The 14,550-nt window shown below is 39.8% G+C and overlaps 1 protein-coding gene across 9 annotated transcripts in view; it reads left to right on the top strand.

Annotated features, from left to right (window-relative positions):
* Positions 1-5,633: 5,633 nt before the first annotated feature.
* The window catches only part of dmd (dystrophin), a 320,693-nt gene continuing 311,776 nt past the window's right edge, over positions 5,634-14,550 (top strand). For 4 of the 9 annotated variants that reach the window (XM_044344899.1, XM_044344896.1, XM_044344897.1 and 1 more), the window contains exon 1: positions 10,894-11,492. In XM_044344899.1, the coding sequence (XP_044200834.1) occupies positions 11,411-11,492 (82 nt within the window). In that variant the 5' untranslated portion in view covers positions 10,894-11,410. Of the gene's footprint in view, positions 5,660-6,561; positions 6,610-10,893; positions 11,493-14,550 lie in introns of those variants that run through there. The other 5 variants (XM_044344901.1, XM_044344900.1, XM_044344902.1 and 2 more) reach the window with 2 other exon arrangements.

The following is a 14,550-nucleotide window of genomic DNA, read 5'->3' as shown; positions in this document are numbered from 1 at the left end:
TTATGTTGTGTGCTCTATGTTATTAATACTGTAGCACTTTGAGTTTCACTATGAATGAAAAGTGCGATACAAATTAAATGTATTATGTTGTAAATTCACACTGTATATTCTAGTGAATAGTATCAAACTGATGGATGATATATAAAGGTAGGGACAAAAGATTCATTGCTTTTATGTGGATTTTTTTACTTGTAGTGACTGGATGTCACAGTTTAGCCACCTTTTTAGTTAGAAAAACAGAAACCGCGCTCACTGTTACAGCCATTATTCCATTAGTCATACCACCTATATGGGTCAGCGGGTGCATTTCAGCATGTGACCCTCCTCTTCAGTCTTTTAACAGTTGAAAGATGTCACAGCTTCGCATCATTCATCGGTGGAGCTCCAGTTAATCAGTGTTTGGGCTGTGCTGAGACCTCAGAGTGAGTCATCAGATTTTTCTGTCAGGTCATGGACAAAGCACTTTGTGTCACCTGTCTCGGCGTGTCGTCACACCAAGTCCTGACGCAATGAAGAAGCGCTGTAATAGAGATCATTACAACCAGTACGATGTTTGATATGGCCGCTACTGTATTTAATACTGTATGATCACAGCTTAGTGAGGGTGTTTTTGCTACCTAGAAACGTCTCTGTGCTTTGGTGGTGTAGAGGAGCCTTAGGCACTGACACTGTAACAGACCTGGGTAAAAATATACAGGAATAACTTCAAATATCACAATCCATATCAATGGAAGGATTAAAATAACAATTAACACTCTCAATTTCAAAAACAAACATTGGTTCTTGTGTGAGCAGCAACTCTGAATCCCATCTAAAATATTTAACGTACTGAGAGTGCTCTTGATTTAAAGTGCTAGTTTTGGTATTACAGCACCCTGCCAGACACATAAACACTCTACAGGAGATAAATCCTCTGCCAGAGTTTCATATCAAAGACTTACTGCTTTATTTCATCATGTAGTTAAACATTGTGAAGCTTCTGTTATTGGTACATCTTTTATCCAAAATTCAAAGTGACAAAAACTACATTTTTAATTTTACAGCGCAGCAAACAAACACACCGTAACTTCTCTTGACGGCTGCCTTCAGGAGCGAGCAGATGCTGTTAAATTTGCTGCATGTTTTTGATTTCTTAATTGGGAGCTGAAATCAATGTCACGTCACTTTTAATTATGAGCCTCTGATTCTAAATGACAATGTAAATATGTTTGCACCAGTTTCAAAAATGACCTACATGCTTTGATTTTTAATGAAGCATTTCAGTGTGGTTCTGGGTAAATAAGATTATTTGTGTTTGCGTTAAGCCCCTTGGTGTAATTTCTACGGGGAACTACACGAGCTTGGCGACTAAACCAAATGCGACTTAAATATGTCACATGCTTCAAAACACTACTTCCTTTTAATAAGGTATTCCTGTTATTTGTGATCCGTGCCGGTTTCATGTATGTTTTCACCCAGGTCTGACTCATAGTTATTAGCATTTGTTTGGTTATTAATTTACTGATGAAAAGTAGAGGCTCGCAAACAGAGACAACTCTGTTTTATGCATCATCTCCCAGTAGGCTGGAGAGAAACACTGTCTAATGATGTGCATAGGGATTTAGGACGTGTGTATGTATGTGTGTGTGTGTGTTTGTGTGTGTGTGTGGTGTGTGTGTGTGTGTGAGTGAGTGACAGCGGAAGTGTGTTTGACAGAGAAAGTGTGTGTGTGTGTGTGCATGTGTGTGTTGGCATGTTTTAGATGCCATTGTAGAGATATAAGTAATCAGCATTTATCTCTTTGTACGTTGGCACATTAAAGCACTGAACAGAATGTCTCCGTCTCACTCTGTTGTCACGTTTTCTCTCTCTTTTTTTTGTCTGTATTCAGCTCTGCAATATGATTACCATGATGCTTATTTCACTTTGAGTGTTATCTTATGGAAGCACAGATGTTATTGGCTAAATTCAGCACAATATAAGAAAATAAAAGAAAAACACTGTCACCAAGGTAAAAGACAACACTTTACTTTAAGTCTCACTATTTGGCATTTATAAGCAGTATACAGTATAATGCTGTACATAAGTCCGTATATCTTCTTGTAACTACTTTATAGTGTGTTATAAACCATGTATTATTGCTTAGAAATGCTAAAGTGTTACCAAGTAAAATTAACTGAGTGCACCCAAGGGAGTAACCAAGACTTCAAAAGATATTGTGGTAGCATATTTGGTTCAAATACTGGGTATTCTTTAATATGTTATTTCAATTGTGGATGAATGTTGAGGTGTAAATGCTGTATATATGCTTTTAGTTGCAGTGTCCATTTTTATGATGACGATACCGGCTGTACCGACACCCAGGGCTTTACCAGGTTACTGTCAGTTTTGATTTAATAATTTAAAGCGTGTTCTAAACCAACATTGAATTTCACAACAATGGAAATCTAACTGATACATATTAAACACTTTAATTTATGTTAGCAGATTGTCACTGATGGGTGTGGTGTCTCTGTTGCACCTGTAACCACAGCCAGCAGTGATGTCACGGTGTACTGGCACACCATGAAGTACACATATACATCACTGCAGCAAGGTGAGCAGTTAAACCACTGGAGGTAAATAAACAACAAGATTTTCAGAGGGTTGCTGAGTTCAAAGTGAACAACCATGACACTGGAACAGAGGTCATGTTGACATTTATAGTAATATCTGTGACTGTTTTAATAAGTGTGTGTGTTTGTGATGACTGCCTGCACTGTTGTAATCTCTTGCAAAGGACATCTTGTTCTAAATGAGACTTCCTGAATAAATAAATGTGACTAACTAACTAGTTTAGGCTTAAATTTGAGACCTTATTGTTCTCAGTGGTAGGTATTGCCCTGAATGCTCTGGAAGTTAACGTGAATAAAACATTAACATGTATTAATATATCAAAGGTTAATTTCAAGGAACTCAGATTCCTCATGGAATAGGGCTAGTTTTCCTTCATTATCTGACTGAACAGCAATCACAGATTATATCTGTTGCCGGTTTTTGACTAGTTTACTCTCAAGGCTGCTTCTTAACAAACACTTCTCCTGCCAATTAGGAGTTGTGTTGCAAACTACCCACAGGCGAATCTTCACAGAGTCAGAGCAAACACTTGACCAAAACAACAGTTACTGTCTCCAGCACAAAAAAAACCCAGCAACCACTTATTTATTTATTCATTCATTTATTTTATATCAGCATTTAGCCCCACTGAAGCCTGGATTTTTTTTATTTTTATATATGACTGAGAAGGCGACTATAAGCAGCTTGTGAATGACAAGACAAGACAATGTTGTTTCAAGTCAAGTGGGTTATGATTGCCACTGTGCAGGCGTGCTTCACTGCAGAGAACATCAAGATCTCTGCAAGGGAGAAGAGCTCATGAAGTTACATAACAGTGTTGGTTTCAATGCATCAGTTCTGCGAAGCAAAATCCTTTTTCCAGGAATGTGTAATTTCATAGAGGGGTATAATGTATTGCTCTTGTCACTTGACAATTAGTTTAGCACTGAAGCAGCTGAGTTCTTGAAACAAAAGTTTTTTGACTGCTGATTGGTATAAAATGGAAGTTCAAACATTGACTTTCTCACCTGCCTTCATTGCTCATTCACACAAAAAGCAGATACAGCACAATTGAGTAGTGTAAGAGGTAATTTTATACAACAGCTGATGCTGTAAATCAGAAACTCTGGCTCCAGCAGTGAAATGATTTCTCTGCCACCCCACTGTTGCCAAAAAGCTCCAGGAGAGTTGGAGGATGGTTAAGGAGCAGCACGCCTCGTCAGCCTGGATTAGCTCTCATCATCACAGTGAGTACACCTAATGACTGCCACACTCAACATCTGTGCCATTTAGCCTCAACCAGATACACACATCAGGGGGCGTCTGAATGATCTGACAATGACATACAATACTACACTGGATAATTCATACCTCTCATGCAACATTTGGTTTTTCTAGAATCATTTGTTGTTTACTCAGCCTTGGGGGGGAGAAGTCTTCAGAAGACATCTTTCCAAGACTCACTGGCCTAGTTTACAGTAGAGAGGCATACTGTACTCTGTAACCTGTGCTTATACTGCCCCCTGCTGTCTACATTGTGCCATGACTACCCACAACCACTGATCTAGTATGTCCTCTAAATATATAGCACACACTATTTCTCAGTAGGTTTTGAATGTGCAGTGTGCTCTAGAAAAATGACAAAATTAAATATCCCCTCCAAACATGTATTAAGACATAAAAATACTCTGCTTGGAATAATAATATGTGTCTCATATGGTTTTTCCACAAAAAATATATGTAATTACCACTTTAAATTGGTGTCTCTCTCACTCTCACTCTTTCTCCGCCATTAAAAATTCCAGAATCTATGAATATGTAAATATATTTCATTTCAAAACACAAGATGTCTCCTACTTCACTGTTCAGTCCATTCCCAGTGTTTGTGCACTGGAGGCTTCAAGTTTCCACATCACACTTGTGTAAATTGAATACTGGACCCGGATTGGCTTCCAAACTGGTTGTGATGTCACAAATCATGCTTGTAGGCCCGCCCCTTAAAATCAGATTGTCAATGAGCTCAGAGAAACTTTCTCCCCTCAGCAGATGAATGTGAAAACAAACTCTGCACATACATCTTTCTGCACACAGAAGCTCAAACATTCAACTTTAGTACCAAGAAAAAGAATACATTTTTGAGTGGAGGGAGATTTACAATATACTCAAAAATATCACCTATGCATACTCTTGTGTTCATAAATGAAAAGGAGGCTCTCTGAGCAGCATAAAAATGTAGAAAAATTGCAAAATTCGAAAAATTAAACAATTTCAACTCTTCTTCAATACATCAGGATGTTCATCTTGTAAATGATGGTTCCATTTAGAGAAAAATAGACGATAAAACATATGCTTTAGGGCGTGGCTACCTTGTGATTGACAAGTCGCTACCACAGTGACAACGTTGAGTACGTAACAGAGTGTAGGCGTAGCTGCTCTTAATCATGGATGTATAACATGGATGTATAATAAGAACTGGATAGGGCGCCACCGTCGCTCAGCCTTGCAGCCATTTTCTCCCAGTGGCCACTCGCGGTATTGTAGCGCAAAATCCCCCCCGCGGCCCAAAAAGGATTTTCCCCATAGACCTCCATTGTAAAAGGGACGCCTGTAAAACTTTTGACAGGACCCCTCGAACTGCAAACAACGTCAATTATGACTCTTTATGAACTATTTATTATTTATTATGAACTTTTGATCCATGGAGGTTTTATGTTTGTAAAACTTTCCTCGAGCCGAGAGAAGCGATTTAAAAATCCGTGACGTCATCACAATGTAAAGTCTATTGGCCGAGCGGGAGCTCGTGGGCGGGGCCAACGGGGGAAACACTACTGCGCACATTCAGTGGGCCGCACAACGCGGAAGCAAACCCAAACCTAGAAACTTTTTTTGGTGTATGCGCCAGTCGAGCAATTCCTATAGGACTAAGTGGGCGCCATTTTTAGTCCGGTATCCATGCTCTTAATACACAGTGTGTTTTCAGTTTACGAAAGTTAATTGTAACGTTTTGGTCGCCCTAAAAGATTCTTGTTCAGCGTCTGGTTCTGATAAAAGACCCCCCTAAAGAGTCGGTTGTTCAGTTTTTCTGGTGAGTACATTTTCTTTTAATGTTTTTAGGCCTGTTTTTCGCTAGCGGAAATTAACGTTAGCATTATTATGCACCGTGCTAACCAAGCTAGCAGCTAGTGCTATGGTCAGCTCCACCCTCTCGTCCAAATATGGTCACTTCTGGCTCCAAAAGTCAAACATGGCGACAGTCAAATCCAAGATGGCGATGGTCAAATCACTAAACTCGAGGCTTCCATGTTCAAAACTGTAGTCCACAAACCCAGTGGAGGACGTCACGGTCCATATTTGTGTTTTTTTTTACAGTCTATGGTTCAAACACTGCTACATGACAATTAATTAACGATACATGCAAAGAAATGAAGTGTATTTCAGTAAATTCTCCTCATGTTAACCAGCCCAACTCTTACCTACTGTAGCCCTCTGACTGACGTGCTCATTTGTAGAAACTCAGCTTAATATTACAGACACAGAAGTACTTCTCTGGCTGCATGGCTGCCTCTCTTGCCTCCATACTCGACTCTTACCACCGTTTCATAGAAGGCATAACTGCTTCAGTAATAACAGGCAATAAGAAGATACTGATATTGTATAGTTAAGATACTATTACTGTGTGCCACCAAATTAGTTTAATATAATTCATATATCATATCATAATACTGAGGCTTGGAAGACATCATGCAGACAAAATGGTATCATCACTGCATGGTTTCATGGCCTGTTTCAGATAGAGGCTGAACTGAGGGACGGCATAAAGGGCCAGTATAATGAGTTTAACTGTAAATCATGCAATGGTATACCAGTAGAGCCCCAGAATATAAATATAGACCTGGAATTGACCATGATATGACCGCTTTAATAGAGTTGAGTTTGCAGCTTTGATGTCCAGTGAGTGTTGATGTAATGTTGTTTTGTGGTCACAAGGTGGAGTCGAATCTGCTGCCAAAGTCTCTCCACTGCACCTGACTGTCCGTAAGTACCCAGGCTGTCACTGATGAAGATCTATGAGCACACATACAACAGTCCAGTAGAATGACTGACTGGTTATTAAGTTAGAAACCTACAATCAAAATGATGCTGTTACTGTTTAAGTCCATTAGCCTGTATGCCTACCAGAAGACCCCAGTCAACATGTGTGATCTTAATGAGCAATTATGATATTAGAGAACATCTGTTTTTGTTAATAGGACTGAGAGAGAGAGAGAGAGACATTAAAACTGCTGTGGTATGATGGGACTGTGCTTTTAAGTTCAGTGGATTGAATACAAGAACTTGACCATATTCCACTGATTCCCACATTACTTGCAAAAGGTATCAATGCTAACGATAGCTAGTTGGCACATTTAGAGCTGCTAAATAGTTCAAGCATAGATAGACACTACTTGCCAAAGTCTGATAGTGTCTGATAAGATGTTCGTTTTTAGATGTTATATTATAGAAAGTGTAAGAAACCCGTGACCAAAATAGTCATACCTTCTGCCATTGTGTTACTTGAATGGAATTATAGTAAAAAAATAAATTATTCCCCTTGGGGATCCCCGGTCCCCGCTTGGAGAACAACTGATTTAGAGTATCAAACAGAATATAGGCCAGTTTTTCCACACAAAACTCCCAATTCATAAGACTGTATCCCAATTCCATAATAACTCTATAGTAACCTATAGTTTACTAGAAGGATGTCAATTAAACTGTGACTGTAGAATTCTTTTAAAATGTAGAAATGTACATTGTACAATGAATATATGAATATCTTGAATCTATGCAACAGCATGTTACAATTTCCTTTGAATGCTTGCAAAGCTCTTCTCATCTGAGATGAAGCTGAAACATCTTACTGAGCCTCAGATGAACATCTGACAGGATGTCCAGTGCAACTGGAGTGCCAACTTTCAAGATTCAATACCTTTGGTGAATTCAAAAACAAAACAGAAGCCTCAGGACATGAGACGTAACTACACTGACACATGAAACAAGTGTTCCCATAGCAATGCTATCAGCACCGCAGTCAACTTTGACTGCACTAGCACAGCAAAGTATAGTATACACTAGCTACCACACTGGCTATTATAATATTGTCATCCTGTTTTCCATGCTGTATTTCTTTAATTTGGCTTTCTTGTTCTGTCTTGTACAGACAACATCTATTGCATGTCTGTCTGTCCTTGCAGAGGGATCCTCTTCTGTTGCTCTTCCTGAGGTTTCCTCCATGTTTTCCCTATTAAAGGGTTTTTTAGGGAGTTTTTCCTTATTTGAATCGAGGGTCTAAGGAATTGTAAAGCCCCCTGAGGCAAAGTTGTGATTTGTGATATTGGGCTATACAAATAAAATTGACTTCAAATTGACTTGACGACCATTACAGTGTCTTATAGGCAATAGCACATTGGTGATTTAGAAGTTAAGGCCCATTTTAGCTGCTCTGTGAGGCTGTAGCAGCTAAGGTTGTCAACAGTAATGATAATTTGATACTTTTCTGATACCATGTGTTAATTATACATTTGATGGTTTGGAAAGTACCGCAGCTATGTTGGTAAAGGAGTTACCAACATCATTATGATTCATACTCTGGAGACCGTTAATGTTTGTACACTTTTTGACTGCAGTCCATCTAAAATTTGTTTAAGGAGAGGAGTCTTGGAGGATCTTGTGTCCTCTATTCCGTAACCTTATGGTGTACATTTAAGTATTTAAGGGCAGCTCCTGTTTGATGATTTTTGATGCAGTCTGCAGCTCTTGGTCCAGCTGTTTCCTGTCATGTGTTGAGGTGTTGCCATACCACACAGTTATTCTGAAGGTGTGGATACTCTTGATACCAGCATCATACCTTAGATATGGCTAACTTTTTCAGCTGTCTTAAAAAGAGGTGTGTGCTGAGCTTTCTTCAGCACTATTGTAGTGACTTCCCACATACCTCTGCTTAAAGAAAGAGGACATTGTTACACATTGTTGCACATCTTTTCAAGAAAATGTAAATGTATACCTACTTTGTGCCAGAATTATTCAAACATTTCTATCTTATTGCATGCTTGGATAACAATACAGAGCTACTTTACTTTACTTTTCTTGGGCCATTACCACAGATGAAAATGCCTGCAACACACATTGACTGGAGAAAACAGACCACCTTGAACTTTCAACTTATAGTGAAATCCTTCAGAGGAAATGAACTGAAATTAAAAAAATGATCATCATGTCAGCAATGTTTGTTAGTTTGTTACCTGTATTTTAACTGCTTCTAATCTAATATGTGTACACTGAATCACTGAAGCATTTTCCTCTCATGTTTTATAAACAAACACTCCACATTCAAATGAAATCACTTTTATATGTGAATATTCAGGCCAGAGAAGTCTGAACTAATCAAAGAGGAGGCTGATTCAGTTTAACTATGTTTTAGAGATACTTTAATGTGCTTCAGTATAGTCCTTAAATCAGTCTGTCCATAAAGCGCTCTGATCATTCTATTTACTAGGCCATCTGATCTTAATGGTACATTTGTAGTTGTTTTTCACCAGTTTATTATTATCACAGTAACAGCGAATCACATGAGAGCTAATGTCTGCTCTCAAACTGTAATACAGCTGTGGAAGACATAATATGTGGTTTTATTTTTACCCTGATGTTGTGTTTGGGGTCATGGTAACCCAGGTCCTCCTTATCAGCTCAGAAAACCAAATACATTGTTTTATTGTTTTCCCAATTTCATGACAAAGACCCCATCTGTCCAACATAGTCAAATACAATGTGTTTTCATGTGCTCTGTATCTGGGATTGGTGTTGACAGTACTTTTTACTAGCAGCCTGACTGATACAGCACTTTTAAGGCTGATACTGATATTGATATTTGGGAGTTTAAAAAAATATCTTTTTGATTTTATAGAGGTGCAAGACATGATCCAGTTGAAAAATCCATTTCTCAGTGCTTTCTGGTGAAAACTATGTAATGGTAAAACTGTTTCTACATTACTTCAAACATAGTTTAGCATTTCTGTATGATAATTTCTTGTTAAATATCAACCAAAATATACAGTGATATTGATATATGTGCAATAAGATTGGCCAATATATCATTCAAGCTGTACTTTTTACACAACACCAGCCCTCCCAAACCTTAGAGTACTGTATTTGAATTTGTCTTATTGGAGACAAAATGAATATATATTTATTTATCCATAGCCCCTATAAAATACTACATGTGAAATACTTCTTTATTTATATTATTGTACATATTATTATACATTATTAATAATAATCCCTGCTTCATCAAATGTGCAAGCAAGGTTTGTGGGGAAGTTTACTACTTCAATGCTTTTCAATATATTCAGATTTAATACAGTCAGAAGAAGAAAAAACATTTGAAGAAAAAAATATTAGTTTGTTGTTGTAATAATAATATTCATAATAGTAATAATTATTATTAGACATACAGTAGAGGTTATTCAAGAGTCAACAGGGCTTTGAATATAACGACTTTAGCTCATGTCAACATCACCAAGTGCAGCAGCTGAACGACATAAGTTACCCCCCCCCCCCCCCCCCCCCCCCCCCCCCCACACACACACACACAGCCTCGTGCAGACAGCACCACTAGCAGTCTGTCCAGCCGGCGGCTGCCTGGGATGCCAGTCAGTGCCGAGGTTAGTTTCCGTTTTTGGAACACCTCATTCACTTACAGCACCCACTCAGGCTTGTGAGTATAGCGGGGAAACTGTGGCCCCAGAGCGGGGCTTGGATCCATCATATCATCAGACCTAATAATAGGAACTCTCAGGCTCATAAATGCGCGCCGCGCCGTGCGTAATGGAGCCATTACAGTAAACCAAGTAACTGAATAGTCGGGAAATCCAGAGTGAGTATCAGTTTATCAACATATCTAATATTAGTAAGTGTGTAACAGTGCTGCCATCTAACCACAATGGTCGGAGCGTTTTCCCACCAGAGAGGAACGGCAAACATGGAGGTGGCAGTTTTACATTTTAGATTTTTCATTTTCATTTTTCAGTGATCTTTCATTCTTTTTTCTCCTCATAAACAGCTGCAGACCAACTTAAAAATGTTTTGAAGACATTTTAAAGCCTTCTATCCATAGTCTGATACGCAATTAATACGATTTTTAACTGGATGCTCATATATCAAGGTTGTCAGAATCCATCTGTCTCTTTTCAGAATAGACTTCTTCCATCTTTCTGTGTTGCTATAAACTCTGACCTAAATCTGGAAGCATCAAAGTAACCCACATCATTGAGATTGGGGTTATTGGGGAAATCGTGACGCTTAAATAGAATTTTGTTTACATTGGTTGTAGCCTGTCACGTGACCACCACCCACAGGAGGTCATAGTTGTCTCCATGGTTGACTCACCTTGATATTTTGCAACTACATCATCGCCTCAGTGCGGAAATAAATGTCCACTGACGCGTCCGCTGGGTGTCGGGTTTTACGCATGGCGTCCGCCAAACGGGACAGAGTGCCACCTCTTAGCACCCTACTATTTAAAGGTGGGAATGCTCCGACACCCAGCCCCCCCTGCACACCTGCTCCTCTCCGTCTGTCCCCGTCTGACAGACCGGCCGGTCCTCCTCATCCTCCTCCCTTCGTCCTCCCCGTCTTCACCGGAGCTCGGTTCCTGTGTCCACATCGTGCGCTCTTCCTTTGGCGGTTTGTTCTGGATTTGCACTTTTGGGTTCCCCTCCCTCTCTGTTGGATTTAACCTGTCTGTTTAGTAAACCCCCCCCCTCTCCACAATCAACTTTTTACACCCGCGAACCTGTGATCGATGGCGGAGGGTGTGCGCCCCGAGGACTACTGCGACGAGCCGGTGGAGGACGAGTTTGGAGAGATAATCAAGTGTCGATCTGGTAGGAGAGACGCACTTCACAACTGTGTGTGTGTGTGTGTGTGTGTGTGTGTGTGTGTGTGTGTGCGTGTGCGCGCGTGCGCGCGTATCGATCTGCGCAGGCGAGATATCATATGCTGGTGTATGCAATATTAAAGACCCCTCTGACTCCTGATAGGAAAATACCCCGCAGTATGCTCAGCACCACTAACAAAACTTCATAAACAATTCCAAACTTTTCCAGTAGACTGAGAAGTGTTCCAGCAGCAGACACTGATGCTAGAAGCTGTTTAAATCAACTGAATAGAGGTTGTGTCTTACTCATCTAATATTCTCTTGTTGAGCAGAACACTTGGTAAGGCTTTGTCTACACTGTTGACTGGTTTAGAGGAGATGGAGGAACTGGTTAAAGTGAGAGTGGTGTATACTTGCTTGTATGTGACAGATGTATCTATGGTGTGTGATTGCAGAGACTGAAGGGAGCCTGATACCACGTTTCCCTTTATTTTCAAAGGTTATAATTAAGTGATTTGATCTGACACTGAACACTGCTGTGCCTTTATATGTGTGAATCCACATTGTATTTGGGGAATGTTAAAAGTGCTATGTGCAGGCTGCTTTTAGACATCAGTTAGTTATTGTTAGATAAGTTTTTTGAATTTCTAGTATGACTATTCTGATTTTGTCAGTATAAGTGTTTCTGAAATTTCCCATGAACCCTTTTTCTTCCTCTTGCAAAGAGGATGTTGAACCTTGCTGGGTGTCAGAGAGGACACAGTGAAGCATCTGTACAGTCAGAGATGTGCAAGACATCAATTATAATGAATTAAGCAGAATATAAGCAAAATTATGTCATCAATTTCAAATGTGCTGTATTCTGTGGTATTGTTTGCACAATAGGCAAGGCTTTCCAAAACCCATTAATTCACTAAAGAATGAAACTTCAAGTGGTTAGTTAAGTTTGAGGATCTTTTGCCACACAAGTGTGCTGATTTTACCTTTTTGGCAAGTGACCATGAAATAAAAGGAATAATCCACATTGTGGTGTGTGCTGAAAGGGTACTCTAGTGATTTAGTATTGGACTTTCATATAGTAGAATTCACAAGACAAGCTTCCAAAACACCGGATCCTACACTTCCGATAATGCAACTTGATAGTGTCTCCTTGTTGGACCCTCCCTGCCCTGTAAACAGTCACGTCTTTCAAACTCCACAACAGCAGTTTGTTGGCTTTCTGTTAAAAATTTGTAGTCTCCAAGCTCAATTTGAGAAAATTTTTAAGACATCATTGTGACATCGTTACTTACAGTATTTCTCAGACTTGACAGAGCTCCTACATTGTCACAGAAGATGTTATTCAACTGTATTCACAGGCTGAGAAGTATGAGTAAGCTGACCTTCATGTGTGAAATTGGTGGGATGACCTTTTAAGGACTTTAACACACACTTACAACTGTTGTAGCTGGTCGAGGTAGAACTAGTTTCACTGTAACTACTTCATATTCAGTTAGGTTGTTTAGTCCAGTGGCTCTCAATCCAGGTCCAGGCCCTCCAAAGGGCCATAAAATAAATCTGGGGGGGTTTGTGTCAGGATGAATGGTGTAGGAAAGAAAGAAAGAAAGAAAAAACAAGTCTTGTGTATATTATTATTACTGCAAGGCTTTTCTGTAATAATTTTTAGTGAAATTTTGGATGGGCTCTTTGGGCTTTCAAGCAGTCATTTAAATAAAACTTCAAGGGAAGTTTAGAAGGAATATGTCTCTTTTTGTATGTAAAATACTATTGACAAGTTAGTATAACTACAGCTGTCAGATAAATGGAGTAAAATGAACAATATGTCCCTCTGTAATGTAGTGAAGTAGAAGCACAACATAACAGAAAATGGATACAATAAAGTACAGTTTTGAGGTACAAATGTACTTAATTACTTCCAACACTGATTTTTGTCATAAAGCAGTCTGTGTTTGCACCATAAACACACTACATGCAGGCATGTGATGTACAACATGGTAGAAGCCGGTGGACGCTGCCATCCCAGTGATGTGATGATCTTGTTTGCTGTAGTTGCACACTTTGAAGTGAGCTAGTGCTGAGTTTAGCCCGGCCCTCGCTGCATTTAAAGTCAACAACACAATCAGAACTAAATCTGGACTCCGTTGTTTCCGGGCTAACTTGCCACCTAGCCTGACCCACAGCTAAAACTGTTGAGGGTGAAAGTGTTGTTTGTGTAATGAGTGACCATGACATTGAAACCCTCGCAGCATGATGGGATGAGTGAGAGGCCATGAAGGTTTTATTTCCTGTTATCACGCTTGTAAATACTGGATGACCTCGAATGGTCCACTGAGTGAGACACAGAGTAGAACAGACTGACTGAGGCAGAAAGATAGACGGTGGGGTCAAGTTTTTTTCTTTATGCAAACAGGGAATTGGGACAGGTAATCTCCCCTCTCTTCTTCCTCAGGAGGTGCTTTTCTTCTTGCCTGTCTGTCTGTGTAAATAACTTTTTTTCCTAGAGAGACCTGCCTGCTTAAATAAAGCCTCAGTGAATAAATAAAGCTCTTATTCCCTCCCTCTCTTTCTCTCTCTCTCTCACATACCTTCTCTGTTCTCTGTGTGTGTCTCTCGCCCACTCCCCCACGGTACAGCTGGTGGGTCATCTCATGCTGGAAATAGCGGTCAGCTGGCCTGTGTGGTGTCGGATAGCCCAGTTTGGTTTGGGAGGTGGCCTTGTGCTTGCTTTCTCTCTATCTTCTCTTTCTATCCCTCACTCCCTTTTTCCAACTTTCCTCTTCTATTCTCAGTTTTTCCACATCCTCTCTGTCTGTCTTCCAGTCTATTTACATCTTCATCCCTTCCTCTGTTTCTCCTTTGCACTCTAACTTCTTACACTTCTTTTCTCTCCCCTTTTCTGCGTTCTCTCTCAGTGAAAATTTTGTTTCCTCGTCTTTTTCTGTCGTCCTCTCTCCTTTTTCTGTGCCCTGCCCCTCTCTCTCCCTGTGTCATATTTGACCACCCAAGTTGCTCTTCACTGTATGATTGGATTGTCTGTCAGTAGCTAAATCTAGCTTTCTGTCTCT

This window comes from Thunnus albacares, chromosome 24 (assembly GCF_914725855.1).
Source record: "Thunnus albacares chromosome 24, fThuAlb1.1, whole genome shotgun sequence".
Classification (NCBI taxonomy): domain Eukaryota; kingdom Metazoa; phylum Chordata; class Actinopteri; order Scombriformes; family Scombridae; genus Thunnus; species Thunnus albacares.
This window is presented reverse-complemented; position numbering and strand designations above follow the sequence as displayed.